At 36.6% G+C, this 16,972-nt stretch overlaps 1 protein-coding gene across 1 annotated transcript; it reads right to left on the reverse strand.

Moving 5' to 3' along the window:
* Positions 1 to 12,526: 12,526 nt before the first annotated feature.
* LOC127798900 (GATA transcription factor 16-like) lies at positions 12,527 to 13,732 on the reverse strand. Its single transcript, XM_052332542.1, has 3 exons — positions 13,394 to 13,732; positions 13,166 to 13,288; positions 12,527 to 12,942 (listed from the first exon to the last, which is right to left on the reverse strand). The coding sequence occupies exons 1-3, from the start codon at positions 13,433 to 13,435 to the stop codon at positions 12,637 to 12,639; spliced, it is 471 nt and encodes a 156-aa protein (XP_052188502.1). The 5' UTR covers positions 13,436 to 13,732; the 3' UTR covers positions 12,527 to 12,636.
* Between the last annotated feature and the right edge of the window lie 3,240 nt (positions 13,733 to 16,972).

Genomic DNA, 16,972 nt, shown 5'->3' on the forward strand with positions numbered 1-16,972 from the left:
TTTTTTTCAGAAATGTGACTAAAAAGGAACTTTGTATTTGAGGGGTTGTTATTTTTTGCAATTTCCACTTACCTTTTGAGTGCCATAAAATTTCAATGTCTAGCTTTGGATTTCCATCTCGAGCTGGTACGAGAATGTTGTTGGGCTGTGACAAAGCCCGGCCCTTTAAATAGTGGAGTTGGGCCCTTACCGCTGGCAGGGGCCCATTTTTCAACTGAGCTCAGAATCACAATTAAATGAACGTCAATATTGGTACGTGACGTGACTGACGTGGCAGAAAAGACGATGAGATGCTAAACAGTATATATATATATATATATATTATATTATATTATGGCAGACAAGACGAGAGCTTTTCAGTTTAGACATCCAATTCCCTACTAACTACTAGTATACCTTACCATATCCATATGGGGTATGTATGGCCTCTCGTAAAAATATTTTGGGAGGAAAATGCTGAGAAGGACAGAACAGATAAGGATGGTGTGAATGGGCGATGTTTAGACATGGGATGGGAGTGCCATGTCATGCAAATTTGTTTCTTTCGGTGATGTCATGAATTCGCGAGTCACGGCTGCTTTTTATTAGGCATCCCTTAAAAATAATAATAATAATAATGAGATTAAATAATTATTATTTTTAATAAAAAATATGTATAATTTTTTAATACAAAATGTTTTCTTGAAAATAATCCAAACTAGAGAGGATTTTGTATCCAATTTACCCTTATATTATTTAATCCTAATTTAATAGGATTAACTAAATCATGATTTTCGTAATCATATATGTTGTTACTCGGTTATAACAATAAATTTTTAAATGAAAAAATCGTCTATGGATGACTCACGTGTGGCTTATCTGAGCAATAAATGATTCATGTGTGGTGTATCCGAGTAATGAATGACTTCTTTGGGTGATGGATGACTTGCTAGAAAGAAAATCAGTTAGGGGCACATGTGAAAATTCCTGCACGGACACTCCAATGCTTAAGTCAAACTCTCATAGAAGTGAAATATTTGAAAACAAAGAATAAGTACGAGTATCAGAGTTTGTGTGCTGAATGAGGAGAAGAGATCTCCTATTTATAGTGATGGGAAGGGCAGCCATGTGTCGGGTGACCCAATTTTCTCAACAAGTAAATCAGAGGTAGTTTTAGACGGGGTCTTGTGGGCATGATGGCGGGTGGATCACAAGTGTGGGCACAAGGGCGTGCCTATGCCACCTTCGTGTGAGGTCATGCGGGGGTGCGAGCATAGGAGACCCTTGGGTAAGGGTCACCTAAGGATGCAGGAACGGGCACATGTGCAGGTGCGAGCGTGCTCGTGACCGCATTGGGCGGCACAGGGCCACGCAGGGCAGTAGAGGCACCCCTGGGTGAAGGTCACTCATGGGTGTGCGCACGTTGGGCCGCATGGCTGTGAGTAGTTGTGTAGGCTTGGGCACATGCTGAGGTGCTCGAGTATGCGCAGGGGTACTGTAGCGGCTATGTGGCGAGTTGCAACCATGCATGCAGGGCCTTTCAGCTGGTCGTGTGGCACTGTCTTATTTTTTTGATTCTTTTATTTATTTTCGATAATTCACTTTGTTCATTTATTTTTGCAGGTCACATCACAATCTAATTAACATGGTATTTTAAATATGAAATATTAGTTGTATGGAAACAGAAACGGGAGATGTTTTCTGATGATGCAAAGTCAATCACCTTCTTTTGTTTCGAACCAAGTACCTGCAAAAAGGGTGGGGACTTGCTCCCCGTGATCCCTCTGACGCTCAAGTCAATTCACGAATTTTCGAGGAGTATAATAGTAATGGAAGATAATAAAAGAGTCCTTAGGAGTCAGATCCCCTTACCTGTAGAGGTTATCCTTTATTTATAGATGATGCTCAGCTTATCTTGGGAAGATCAGATAACTTTCAGATGGAGATAAGATAACATTCGAATTGAGAAAAATCTTAAGGTGTTGGAGAGATTCTTGTTTGACTGAGTCTTCCTCTCTATCTCTTCCAGTTCAAAATCATAATAAAGATTATAAAAATAAGTAGAGTTCCTAAGACTTGACACATGGCGATCGCATATTGGCCTTTACTGGCACACATGGCTCCAAGTTAATGGTAACCTCCCAGGGGTAGTATAGTAAAATCGCCCCCCTATAAATATTCCCTCATCACTTGCCCCCCATTCCTTGAGCTGATCGAGTGAGGAGGTTGGGCAGCTGAAGGAGTAGTTGTCACTGTTTTTCTGAGCCTCTGTAAAAAAGTTCTACTAAAAATTGGGTTAGCAGTCTCAGATGCTGAATTAGCTTTTTAAGTCTCCCAGTGCCCTTTCACTCTTCCCCATGCAGAGGGTGATTAGGTCGCTCAAGGTGATAGAGACGTTCGGGGATTTTCCTATGGTAGAAAGGGGTCAGCTCTTAAATTAGTACATATATATATTTTTATTGTTATTTTTGGCTTAGGGCCGAGGCTATGCTGGTCGAGGCCGCATTCCTTATCTTTGGGGGCCGCTGGCCGAGGTTGTGGTGGCCGAGGCCACGTGTCTTATCTTCGGGGCCATTGGCCGAGGCTGCTTGCCTCGTCTTCGGGGGCCGCTGGCCGAAGCTGCTCGCCTCGTCTTCGGGGGCCGCTGGCCGAGATTGTGTGACTCGTCTTCGAGGGCCGCTGGCCGAGGCTGTGTGCCTCGTCTTCGGGGGCCGCTGGCCGAGGCTGCTTGCCTCGTCTTCGAGGGCCGCTGGCCGAGACTATGGTGGCCGAGGTTTCCCTCTTTCGCTTGCTTTCCAAAACTCATAAAATCTTGGCCCTTAACCATTTAGGTGTACTAGGATAAGCTCTACTATCCCGATAATGCAGTTTTTTCATGTGGCGCTACTTGCTTAACAAGAATCTTGATCATTCGGCTTTCGTTGGAGGTTTTTTCCAAATCCAGGGGGGTTACATCGAGCCTTCTTTTTGTTTTGGGAGTGATTCCTGGAATTGATTCCTTAATTATTAGGGGTGGTCCCCTTTGGTCTTCATTTGGAGGAGGTTTGTAGCCTCCGAACTGGGGCCTTAATTAGTAAGGGTGGTCCCCTTTGGTCTTCGGTGGTCGAGGTTCAAAGCCTCGAACTCGTTGCTTAATTATTAGGGGTGGTCCCCTTTTGGTCTTCATTTGTCAGAGGTTCGTAGCCTTCGAATTGTTGCCTTAATTAGTAGAAGTGGTCCCTTTTGATTTTGAGTTGTCAGGAGTTCGAGGATCATATGTGATCCTTTTGTCTTGAGTTGTCGGGGGTTCGGGGCCCCCGAGGATCACTTATGATCCTTTGTTTTTGAGTGTTTGGGGGTTCGAGGCCCCCCGAGGATCACATCTGATATTTTGCTTTTAAGTGTTCGGGGCCCCCCGAGGATCACATTTGATCCTTTGCTTTTAAGTGTTCGGGGCCTCCCGAGGATCACATATGATCCTTTGTTTTTGAGTGTTCGGGGGTTCGAAGCCCCCTGAGGATCACATCTGATCCTTTGCTTTTAAGTGTTCGGGGGTTCGAGGCCCCCCGAGGATCATATCTGATCCTTTGTTTTTGAGTGTTCGGGGGTTTAGGGCCCCCTGAGGATCACATCTGATCCTTTACTTTTGCGTTGTCGAGGCCTTTTGGACCTTTGGTCTTCGTGTGCACATACTGGCTTGGATTATAGTTGATGACCGAGATTTTAAAGAATATTTGATACTTTATTTTTGCGGTTCGACAAAATGTCTACGTCCGCAATTAAAGAATAATAATATTTTATTTTCGCGGTTCGGCGTAATGCTTACGTCCGCAATCAGACTGAGTTTTGTTTTCGCAGTTTGACATAACGTCTACGTCCGCAATTAAAAAATAATAATATTTTATTTTTGCGGTTTGGCGTAACGCCTACGTCCGCAATCAGAGTGAGTTTTGTTTTCGCGGTTCGACATAATGTCTACGTCCGCAATTAAAAAATAATAATATTTTATTTTCGCGGTTCGGCGTAACGCCTACGTCCGCAATCAGAGTGAATTTTGTTTTCGCTTTTGACATAATGTCTACGTCCACAATTAAAGAATAATAATATTTTATTTTCGCAGTTCGGCGTAACGCCTACGTCCGCAATCAGAGTGAGTTTTGTTTTCACGGTTCGACATAATGTTTACGTTCATAATTAAAGAATAATAATATTTTATTTTCGCGGTTTGGCGTAATGCCTACATCCGCAATCAGAGTGAGTTTTGTTTTTGCGGTTCGACATAATGTCTACATCCGCAATTAAAGAATATTCATATTTTGTTTTTGCGGTTCGGCGTAACGCCTACACTCGCAATTAGAGTTAGTATTTTGTTTCCGCGGTTTGGCGTAACGTCTACATCTGTAATTAAAGAATAATAATATTTTTTTTCCCGCGGTTCGACGTAACACCTATATCCGCAATCAGAGAGAGTATCCATATATATATATATATATATTTTAACCCAGATCCATTCTATATCCGCACCTTTAGCAAATTTGTTCTCATTTTGCTTTTTCAACAACTCAGATCTGTTTCTTCAGCACCCAGATCTAGAACGTTCCAATCCATGCGCTTTTTGGGTGTGATTTTGAGTAGTTCATGAAAGAAACTCCTAAATGCTTTCGCCACCTGAACTTCTTTTCCCTTTAATTGTCAACACGTTGGATGCCATTTAAATAAAAAACATTAACCTCCAAGCCGCCGTCATCGACAACTTCTCGCGGCCGCTGTTTACGCTATGTCTGTTCTTGGCTACTTGGGGGTCTTGCATATTTTGCCTTTTTCTAGGAAAGCTTCATCTAGAAGCTCCTTGCAACATATAATATATTATATACATATATATGCTTAATATCACTGGGTTTGGATTTGCCTTTTTCTAATAATCAAGCTTCTGTAAGAAACTATGATGCAATCAGCACATACGTGTAATTGAGTTAAATAGATTTCATACTGTTTGAAATTGTGCTTGGCAGACAGAAAGAACAGACGAAAGCCCCATGGTGGGGACCAATTGATGATGCAGAGTCGATCACCTTCTTTTGTCTCGAACCAAGTACCTGCAAAAAGGGTGGGGACTTGCTCCCCGTGATCCCTTCGACGCTCAAGTCAGTTCACGAATTTTCGAGGAGAATAATAGTAATGGAAGATAATAAAAGAGTCCTTAGGAGTCAGATCCCCTTACCTGTAGAGGTTGTCCTCTATTTATAGATGACGCTCACCCTATCTTGAGAAGATCAGATAACTTTCAGATGGAGATAAGATAACATTCGAATTGAGAAAAATCTTAAGGTGTTGGAGAGATTCTTGTTTGACTGAGTCTTCCTCTCTATCTCTTCCAATTCAAAATCATAATAAAGATTATAAAAATAAATAGAGCTCCTAAGACTTGACACATGGCGATCGCATATTAGCCTTTACTGGCACACATGGCTCCAAGTTAATGGTAACCTCCTAGGGGTAGTACAGTAAAATCGCCCCCATATAAATATTCCCTCATCATTTTCGATAGGAAATGGAAATACGGAAATGACATTTTTCTAAAAAAGTATGAAACAAAAAACGCGGGGTAAACTGTAAATTTTAAAAAAATAGAGATTTTTTGTAAATTTAATTTTTAATAAAAAAAAATATTCAAACAATTGCATCGCAATTGTTTATGTCATCCTTTGTGGCACATCCAGTAGAAAAATGCACATTTACTTGCCTTAAGGGAACATCACTCTCTCAAGATAAATCGAGTAATGAAAGACAAGAGAGTTTTCCTTCATATACTGAAGTATTTTATTCATTGTCCATGTTTTCCCTGTTTCGCAACATTTCTGAATCAGAATATTGTAAGTTGCTTTGTTAGGTAAGACACCGGCTACTTTTATTTTGTTAAACATCTCCAAAACTTCTTTGTATTTGCGTGACAAAAGTCTCAATCAAAATGGTCCAATGAAGCTGGGAGATTACTTACAAGAGGGAAGCGGCCAAGGAACACCAGAACAGACAGCGATGAGGGCGACGAAGCAAACAACAACGAGAGCGACGAAGCAGACAACGACGAATGCAATGAAGCGAAGCGCTAGAAGCAGATGAAGAAAAGCATCGAAACGAGAGGCTTTGGAAGCAGACGGCGGCGAGTGTGACGAACCAGACAACGATGAGAACAACGAAGCAATCAAACTGTAAGCAGATGGTGGCAAGGGCGAGGGCGATCGAATTGGAAGAAGAAGAAAGGGAAAAATGAAGGAATGTCGGGCTTCTTCAAGCGGCAGAAACACGTTTCCAGCAAATTATGTAAAATGCTGAAACGAACCATAAGTTTATAAAAGTTACACAAATAACCTGAAAAACGCTTCAGGTCGTTTTTCCCATTTTTGGGAAATGATTCAAAAACGCCAAAACGGCGCCTCCGAGCCATTTCCATGCTTCATAGTATGAAATTACCACTTCAAAATTTAATTTTCCATTATTTTCAACTTGCTTAAAATTAAAAAAAAATGAAAAACAACTATTTAAATGGACGATTTCATTAGCTAGTGATATTCTTGATACTTGGGATTAAAATCTCAAATAATTATTTGTGTTTGACATGTTTACGTATCCAAATACAAATAACAAATAATGTAATCTCGAATAATTTATAATTAACAATTCTCCCACATTGTTACACTCCATATCTTTGGTTTTCTCTCAATCATGTGTGAAAAACAAAAAATCCAAAGAAACCAGCAACAGTCACGGAAAAACCGTGGGTTGAAGAACATTTTAAAATGGTCATATTGGGTCGGACTGCCGGCTCCATTAAGCAGCAATGCCAATTAGAAGCCACACACTTTTTTCTTCATGCTACTTCTTATTTTAATTGCATCCTAAACTTATTTTTCAAAAATCTTCAATTTTTCTCAAGTTTTAACAGTTGTTAAATTTGGGGAATAATTTTAAGTAGGCCTTTAAATTTTAATTTGTAAGAAATTGGTCGCTAAATTTACATGGTCGACAGATAAAGGTGTTTATCTGGTTCGGAATCGGATCGGACAGGAATCAGAATTCTTATAAATTTGGAATCGAAAACTAAATCAGTAAAGATTAGGACCAAATTAAACTGCACTAGTTTACTCAGATATATTATTTTTTTTTCTTGTTTTTGAATATAATTTTTTTAAAACAATATACATATATGTTTATATATATAATTCAAATCAAAAAATATAGTAATATACATGTATATTTTAAAAAATATAGATATTTTTTAATATATATATAATATTTATATTTACTTTTTGGGAAAAGAATAGTAGCACTGGAACAACGTAAGCAATAACACACAATAGGAGCTAGACATAGAGGGTTCGACTAGTTTTCGTAAAAAAATTTTATATGCAATCACTATTTTTACTCTTTACACTCACATTGAAAAATACTTAAAAAGAAAGTTATTTTTTTGCAACCACCTATCATTGTTGAATTTTAAATTTTAAATTTTATCGATTAACCACCATAACTTTAAAATTGGTATCAATTTCTTATACAATCAAAATTCCATTAGAAAATTTGTATTAACAGCTAAAATGCTAACTTAGCAATGTTAAAGGTGCATGAAGGCGATGATGTGGCATTAAAAATGGATTTCTTGCAATGAGTCTTGCTCGTGAAACTTAGGATTTTATGGGTTGTAGCAATTACGAATGGGTTTTGCTCTCATTGCTTTTTAACTTAGCTAATTTTAATGTCACATCATCTCTTTCTTGCAAACCTAATTATATTAAGTCTAAGGTTAACACAATATTTTTAAGGGTTAATAGTTTGATTTATCTTGAATTTAGTGTTATTTTGTAATCTTTTTATTTTTAAATTACTTTAATTTGGTCCTTGATCTTGAAAATTGATTTCAATTTTATCTTCGATCAACCTAATGTGTGACCCAATTTACGTGACAACTAAAGTGTCATTTTGATTTTTAATAAAATGTTAAAAACAATAGAACATAATTAATATAGTTTATAAAGTTTTGATGATTAATTAATAAAATTTATAAACATATCAAAGTTTGACATTTTTAATCAATCATTATCTTTTAAGAGTTAATAAGACATAATGTTTATCTGACGCGAGCAAAATGTGAGGGGTGTGTGGCCGTCTTCCTCCCTCTTTGCATGCCCGTGTCGGCCAAACTCGATGCGGGCATAAGAACAAATATATTTGGAGAAACCTTTAGAGTATTTGATATATTATTTGAAAGCTAATTTTGTTGGTGATGGGCTATTCATTTTCTCTGTTGGATCATTCATTCTTTAGATATAATGTGACAATTTTGTTAAAAATTGATCTGTTATTGATTGTTTTTATTTCCAGATAGTTGCTTCTTCTTCTTCTTTTCTAATAAAATAAATAACTTTCTTTGCTTATAATATATAATTTTTAATGAGAATAATCTTGAAATTAAATTAGTTAAGTTTTCTCCCCCACAAAGTAAATTTCTATTGAACACAACACACTATTTATCAAAACAATTTTTACAAGTTAACAAAAACCTCAAAATTGTCACCAAATAGAGCTCTGAAAGCTAAAGGGAGTTTTCAAATTTGTCCAAACAAGTTACTGTTCACATATTTTTCATGGAACCAAACATAAAATTTATATTTTAAGGAATAATTATTATTTTGTCCCCATTTATTAGCTAGGTAAACTAGCTAAATCGGTAATATATATTTTTGCCATTTAACTTGCCTTTCTATTTTTTTTTTTTATTGATCTTGCTTTCCTATTATGTCTAAAATTGAACCTCGATGCTAGATTAACCAATGCTCTTAGGTGATCGATAGTCACTAATTATTTCTTATTCAATACGACATTCAAAAATCTTTAGATTGTATCTCTTTCACTTTCTTACTCTCTCATTATTCTCTTTCACCGTCGCCGATCAAATAAAATTGGTTATCGAACGTTGGTTGACGATAGTGTTTTCTTTTTCTTCAGTATCTTATTTTCTATTTTGGATGTTTTGAAGAGATTTAAAACTAAATTTTAAGGCTTTTTTAAATGATTTTGGGACTTAATGTTGGGGTTTTTTTTTTGAAGAATTTTGGGGCTAGTTTGAAGGATTTTGTGGACTCATTTTTTGGGATTTTTTTGAAGTATTCAGGGATTGATTTTTTTAGGTATTTTAAATAATTTTAGAATTACAATTTGAAAGATTCTTAAAGAATTTGGGGACTACATTTTGAGGCATTCTTAAAAGATATTGGATTTGCTTTTTTTTTTTTTTTTTTTGCATTTATGAAGATTTTGCTAATAGCATGGTAGGCAGACGGCAGCAGCTTGTGTAATACCTCGAGGGCCCAGAAAAGTTAGAATATATCGAGGATAGTGTAAGAAAGGAAACAACACCAGTTGGATACCTTTTGGGCTGAATGTTGGCAAAGAACTCCCAAGTTAAGCGTGCTTGACCTGGGGCATCCAATGATGGGTGACCCCCTGAGAAGTTCGTGTAGGCCCATTAAGATAAGTTGTTCCGGATCTTCCTATCGCTCGAACGGGACGTTACAAATGGTATCAGAGCCGACCCTTGACGAAGGCGGTCCGATGAGGGCAGGGAGTGGCGCTGGGGCTTGAGGGCCTGTACAAGGAGCGGCTTCTGGCAGGCTTCTAGGATGGCAGCCCCCAAGGGGAGAAAGTCTGGGACCAGTTGTAAGGTCGCATGACGAGGACGTCATGTGCTTAAGGGGGGGAGAATGTAATACCCCGAGGGCCCAGAAAAGTTAGAATATATCGAGGATAGTGTAAGAAAGGAAACAACACCAGTTGGATACCTTTTGGGCTGAATGTTGGCAAAGAACTCCCAAGTTAAGCGTGCTTGACTTGGGGCATCCAATGATGGGTGACCTCCTGGGAAGTTCGTGTAGGCCCATTAGGATAAGTTGTTCCGGATCTTCCTATCGCTCGAACGGGACGTTACAGCTTGCTACCTTCATCCTCATTTAGTTATTCCTCCACTTAGCTCTCCATCTATGCCAAAACAGTTATTTTGAGATTGTTTATTAGAATTGTAAGCTGATGTTTATTGGGATTGTTTATTGTGACACTAGTATTAATTTTTCTTGTTGTTATTGCTATAGCAAAAATAGTATTTTTTGCCATAAAATTTGTCAAGACCCAGTTGCACAATTGAATTAGAGATCAATAATTGAATAACAGTATAATTGTATATATTGATCATGGTATTTTTAATGAAATTGATAATAATGTCATTATTCAATGTTATTGTTGGTCCCTTGACACATAATGGCCATTCAAGAGGGAGTGAATTGAGTGATTAAAACTTATCAAATCGAATTTCTCCATTTTAAAAACTCTTAGCTTTTCTTATACAAAGAAGATATTTGTTATAAATATATATGTTATTTGGTGTGATAACAATAAAAATATACAAACAAAAATAGCAACACAAGAATATATAGTGGTTCAGTATTTTTAACACCTACTCCACTCTTTTAAGATCAAATCGACACTTGAGGTTCCACTAAAATCACCACTAGATTTGCACACAAGAACACCTAGCAAAGTTGCACGCCTCGAAATTTTTCCTTTAGCTCACCTTGAAAACTATTACAACAATACATCTAGATTATTTAGACTCTAGGAGGCCACTCACAATCCACAATTAATAACAATAAATTCTATGTCCGAACAACCTTAGACTAATATGGAAATGAACACAATGATATTACAAAGTAAATATAAAAGTTATCAATAAGAAAAAAAACTTATTTTTCTTTGCCTTGGGCTCCAATGAATTGATCTTTGTATCTTTCGATCTTGGATTGTTTTTCTTGAGAGGTTGGGTGTGCTTTAAAATGAATGGATTGCCAAAACCTGCTCTTGACCATCTCGACTCCGCATAACACATAATCGACTGTCTTTCACCAGGAGTCAACTTTTAGTACAGATTTTCAGAAACATTAGATTTGCTTTGAAAATATAAACCATGGTATGAATAGATTATAAGATATTTATATTTATTTAGTTTAAGTAAATGTTCACATTTTTCTTAATTTATATTTTATCTTTCATTTACTTTAATATTTAAATGTAAATAAGAAAGTACCACCCATTTGAATTCAATAAAAATATCTAAAAAATTAAAATTCAAAACAATAAACAAATAGAATTTTAGATTTAGAACAAGTTCGAGATTTGACGATTTTACCACCCCCAAATATATATACCTTCTATTTCTTAAAAAAATTATTAAAAATTATTTTAACAATAATGAATATTAGTTATCAAAATAACGGGAGATAGTTTTCTAAAATGAAAATATTTTCTTATATATTCCCTTATAATGCGCTAATATTTCACTTAGAACAAATAGCATTCATTGGTTCATTTTAATACACAAAGTACTATAATACTTAAAATATGTTATCCACCATAAGACATATAAAAAATTCATTAGGGGATTTAATTATATCAAAAATAATTTTATTAAAATTATGTTTTATTAAATATCAAAATACACAATAGATTGATTGAAGCAATTTGGTTCAATAGTTATCAAAATATAAAAAATGCGTCAAAGAACAAGTGTAGTAATTTATCAATATATATATTTTTTAATATTATGTTATTTTGTTTTTTACTATTTATTTTTTATTCACCCAGATAAAAACCGAGTATGTCAAACTTGAAAGGTGATTATTGGAATTTTCTTCAACAATTAAAAGAATCAAATGAAGTTATAAATACAAACAAAAAGAAGAAAAACCAGCGTGGGCCCAAAACGAATCAAGCCCATGGATGTGAACTGGACTCCTTCGACCCAAGATGACCCATTCTCTTTTCTTTTTCTCTTTCATAATTATACCCTTATAAATATTTATTAAAAAACTGCCATTAAAAATTAAAAAAACAATAAATAACAATTATATTGATGTAATGATAAATTAGTTTAATGTGTATTTTTTTTTAAGGCAGATTCCATAAATTTTAACTCTTTGACATTATCACTCTTAAACCATTTTTTTTTTTTTTGGGGTAAGGTGTTACAAATTTCCTTTCAGTTCATGGATTCATTCCCTTTTGTTGCTGTATTTATTGACTATAATTGTCAAAAGTCAAAATCATTTTGATTACGACAAACACTACACATAAAATATATATATATATATAGAAATTTTTTAGTTGGATGACGTAACCTCTTACCAATTATCCTTGCTGAAGAAGCTAGCCATGGACCAACAACAAAGAAAACGCTGATTGAAGTACAAGGTTAACATCTAAAATCAATGGTAAAAGGAGAGACCAAAAGGTTGATTTCCATTCTATTCTCGGCCTCACTCACTCACTCGTCAGCAACTCACTAAACCTACGTCACGGCGACAACAACTGACGGCTAAAGCAGCTGTTTTCTGGGCCATTATTTTTCACGAATTACAGCAGCCCATTTTCACTTTCTTCCACTCATTAAATACAATGATTGCGCTGTAAAATTTGACAACTAGACAGTAATCGAACAAACCCAGATGGAGTTTAAACGAAAAGAGAGCAAAATTCTCTTGGAAAGATAGCAGAAGATACAATTGTGACAGAAGAAGCAAATGATCTTCTTTCTCATTAGTAGCTAATTACTAAAAAGATTAAAAGGGTAGAATTCTAAGCATAAACAGAGCCACAAGAAAGAGCCATTAGAAGCATGGCCGCTTGCTCTTCCTCTCCCAGCTTCCTTCTCATCTTCTCTATGTTCGATCTCTGCAACGCCTCCTCTCCCATTAGCTTCCTCTTCACTGACTCCCCGAAACTGCTATTGTCGCCGCCGCTGCTTCTACTGTTACTGCTACTGGAGCTGCTTTGATGGCCAGTTCTCTTTGATTTCTTCTCCACCGTTGATGAGCCCTTGCTCAGACCCAGAAGGGCTCTCCTCTTCTTCCTGCTCCGGATCCCGCACGCATTGCACAGTGACTGCAATCCACACAAACCCAGATCCAAATCAGACCCAGAAATTTTCTTCAATTTGTTGAAATTATAACCCTATTAAATTTGAATTAGGTTTATCTCTTGAGTTTTAACCCTTGATTACAGAGTGAGTTTATCGCTTGAAACAAAACACAAATAGAAAAGAAATAAAAGTTAATCAAGATCACTGATCAACAGGAACCAGAGAAACGAAGAAGAAGAATCGGACCTTGGGACCAGCGGGGCCTCCTCTCCAGAGAGGGGTCTTGGTGGTTCCACAATCGGCGCAGGTCTTAACGTGGCTTCCTTCGGATTCTGAGGTTTTGGAATTCAGGTCTTCGGATTCTGACCCCTGCAAATTCGAACGAAACAGCTGAATCAAACTCTGTACAGACAGTATCAATCAAAGATCAAACTGGAGGGACGGAAAATGAGGAACAAGTGGGCGATCACTCACTTTATCACTCGGATCAACCATTGACATTGCCTGTTCGGACATTTAAAACTAACCCAGAAAAGATCGACAGCTAAGGTGAGTGAAAATAGTATGATCAGTGACTGTTGGGATCACAGGATTGACGGATGAACAGAAAAAGCCCAGAGAAAATCAGAAGAAGTGGAACCTAGAGAGAGAGAGAGAGAGAGAGAGATTGGAAGAAGAAGTGGGCGTAAGTAAATGGGAATTTGGCTGAGACCGACATGCAGCAGCTAAAGAGAGAGAGAGAGAGTTTTTGAGAGAGAGAGAGAGAGAGAGACGACAGGGATAGCCGACCGTGGCTAATCTAGAAGCAACGCTGTGGTTTGGAAGAGGGGAGGGTCGAGAGAAAACCCTAGCTTCGGACAAGGAAATGACGGAACTGCCCCTGCATCCAAAACATTTTGATCCAATAGTATGCCCCGCCAAAATCCTCACCTGAAATGAAAACGGCGCCATTGGAAATTAGCTGCTCGTCTGACTCGTGGTTATGATCTGCCGTTCCACGTACCATTCTGCCAATTTGATTTCAGCCGTTTGATCAAACAATTGCCGGTTCTTCCTATTTGTACCGTCTATCAAGTACTATAATTCAATTTTTGATCATTCAAGTCTGATAATGGTTATATATTGTTGTCATGATAATTGTAGCACTGACTATTGTACTATCTATCTACTCTACTATACATATAGAATCATATAAACCCAAAATTCCAATTTTAGTTTTTGCCTTTTGTCTCTAAACCACCCAAGAACAAACATTATAATGTTTGTTTATTACTCAAAAAGAGTCCATTTAATATGCATTATTATGTCAAGAATGAAACTCTCTTTGATGGGTTCGATTTGGTCTCTCAATAGATTTTTCGATTCTTAAATTAGCCACTAAACTCGAAATTGAATAACTTAGTTATAATACAATAAACTATAATTAATATAATGAGGCAGTGGACTTCTAAATCTTCGCTTCTCGCTATAAGGCCAATAAAAATTTAGAATTATATCACCAAAAGAACCGAAATCCCATTGTGAGGAATGAATAGATCAAAATGATTTGATTTGAATGGTGCCCAGTTTAATAGAACTAGCTTACTTTAAAATGACAACCCAAAAGATGAGACTTGTAGCTTTAAATCTATTATGTACCTTCTTTAGCTTCTCACTTGATTGAGCTGATAGAAAATTTGATTCCAATCTAAAGATGTTTTTTGCATTTCAAATCAGATAAATAAAAAGAGAACAGAGTTAGTTAATTAATTTAAAAAACTATTTCTTTTTGCTAATTAGATTTCCAAAGCTATTTTAAAGAGAATTAATCTTAAAACACCCATATTTTAATAAGTAAATAAATAAATATGAAATAGTTTATCATTAAAAAATCAAAAACCATATGAAATTACAAACGGCTTTGGAGTTATTAAAATAACTTTTAGTAATAGAAATAATAAATATAAATCGTAGAATCATCTCGGAGATGGCTGTGTGGTGGGCAGCTCAGGCCTTGAGATAAGCGAGAAGATATCAGAGAGAGAGAGAGAGAGAGAGAGAGAGTTTTGTAAAAAAAGACAGATTTGGCAGATAACAAGGGTGAGATAGGGATGGCTCAGGAGACCATTTTTGTTTGTTTGTAGCTGAGAAGAGACAGAGAAAGAGGACCACTTCCATTCGTATCACATTCAATGTCATCCATCTTACTTACACTAATTAAGGTCCCCTTTCTGCCTGCCCATTGTTTTTATTGTTTCTTTTTCCTGTTAATTTCACCATTAAACTTATTAAAAAAGTATTGAATTCATGAACTGCACCCTTTATTATTGGTCTAAACTAATTTAGAGTTTGTGAATTTGAATTTCTGTATCTTTATATTCCCCCCCTAACGTTCCTTTCCATCAAGTCAAAAAATATATTTTAGAAAAAATAAATTAGAGATATTTAAAAGTGCTGAAAGTAAACTACAGAAGAGTAAAATTGGCTCAAACCACTAATGGAAGGAGATTTTCATCATAAAAAAGGATCCAGAGATATATAGGGCTAGCTTAGCCGAGCTAGCTATATTCTCATTTGAGAGGTGAGGTGAGGTGAGGTGCGATGAGCTGAGTGACTTGAGATAAAAGACCAAGTGAATTAGATTACATAAAAGAGTTTAGATAAATTAATTAAGTTGAATTAAATTTTAATTATAATAATTTAGTAAAAATGTTGGGTCGAGAGTACAACTTTCGGCCAAAACTCAAACTTGTAAACAAAATAGAGCCAACAAACATTCACAGAGGCTTTGATATTCAAGCATGCAAATAAACAAGAAACAGAAACAAAACATAAATAGAACACAAGCGATTTTATCGTGGTTCACCCGTTAATGAGGGTTACGTCCACGTTGAATTCTGGCAAAAAGAACTCACTGCACTATCGAGAAAAATTTAATTACAGCCTCAATATACACAGACTCACTCTCTAATCTCACTGTATAAAATCAACTCTCAACTCAAATCGGCTTGATAACCACAGAACTATAGGTTAGAGGCATAAACCCTAGAGAGAAAAGAACATTCGTATAAACTATACAGAGAGAAAGAAAACTAAGAGAATGAATCGGGAAAACCTTAACTGAGGCAATGAGATCGAAGGCTGTGCGTTGAAAATCTCGAGGCAATTGTAGACGATATAAAAAGGATAGCAGCGGTGGGGATTGCATCGAATAAAGGCAATATCAACGATCGAGGAAGAGGCAAGCTAAAAGACAAGAGAAAACACGTCATATGAAACGACAAGGGGGTTGCCGTTTTGGCCATCCACTTAGGGCCCAAAACGTTGTCGTTTTGGGCAGCCACGGGGGTTTCCAAAAGATCATCTTCCCCCTCCGTTAAACGGTGTCGTTTTGAAGCTTCACATAAATATAACAATCTCCACCTTGAAGCTTCAACCATCAAGGGACAATTCTCCAACAACAGTGCAGCATGCTACAATCTTTGCCATCATTACTCAGGTTGGTTGTTCCTTCAACCAACCTTGACATGCAGAAAGCCCAACACAATGTTTGAACTTGGCTGCAATCACAATTTTTGTTCCCATATCTGCTGGGTTATTTTCTGTAAGGACCTTTTGAATAATTACATTTCCTTTAGTCACTTGGTCCCTTACATAATGGTATTTAACATCTACATGTGTTTGTTCTTTCATGGTATATAGGGTTCTTACACAAATGAATAACACTTTAGCTATTAGAAAAAACCACCACCTTGTAGCATCTGAATTTCTTTCAAGAGTCTTTGAAGCCAAATGGCTTCCTTAAAGGCATCTGTTACGGCCACATACTCAATCTTAGTGGAAGACAATGCAACCAGAGGCTGCAACTGCGACTTCCAGCTGATATGATTACCACTTAAGGTAAAGTAATAGGCTGTAGTGGATTTTCTTAAATCTCGATGTCCTACAAAATCAGAATCTACAAACCCTACCAGATCAAGAGCATCAGATCTTTTCATGTAATTTAAACCAACATTCAAATAGCCGATAATATATCTTAACAAAAATTTTAAGGCTTCCCAATGAGGTTTCCTA

Source organism: Diospyros lotus, chromosome 4 (genome assembly GCF_014633365.1).
Source record: "Diospyros lotus cultivar Yz01 chromosome 4, ASM1463336v1, whole genome shotgun sequence".
NCBI classification, from domain to species: domain Eukaryota; kingdom Viridiplantae; phylum Streptophyta; class Magnoliopsida; order Ericales; family Ebenaceae; genus Diospyros; species Diospyros lotus.

Coding starts and splice junctions, on each gene's coding strand:
- LOC127798900 (XM_052332542.1), bottom strand. CDS start 13,435: ATGTCCGAACAGGCAATGTCAATGGTTGATCCGAGTGATAAA. Junction 13,289..13,393: donor TGGTTGATCCGAGTGATAAA/GTGAGTGATCGC, acceptor TCGAATTTGCAG/GGGTCAGAATCCGAAGACCT. Junction 12,943..13,165: donor GAGGCCCCGCTGGTCCCAAG/GTCCGATTCTTC, acceptor TGTGGATTGCAG/TCACTGTGCAATGCGTGCGG.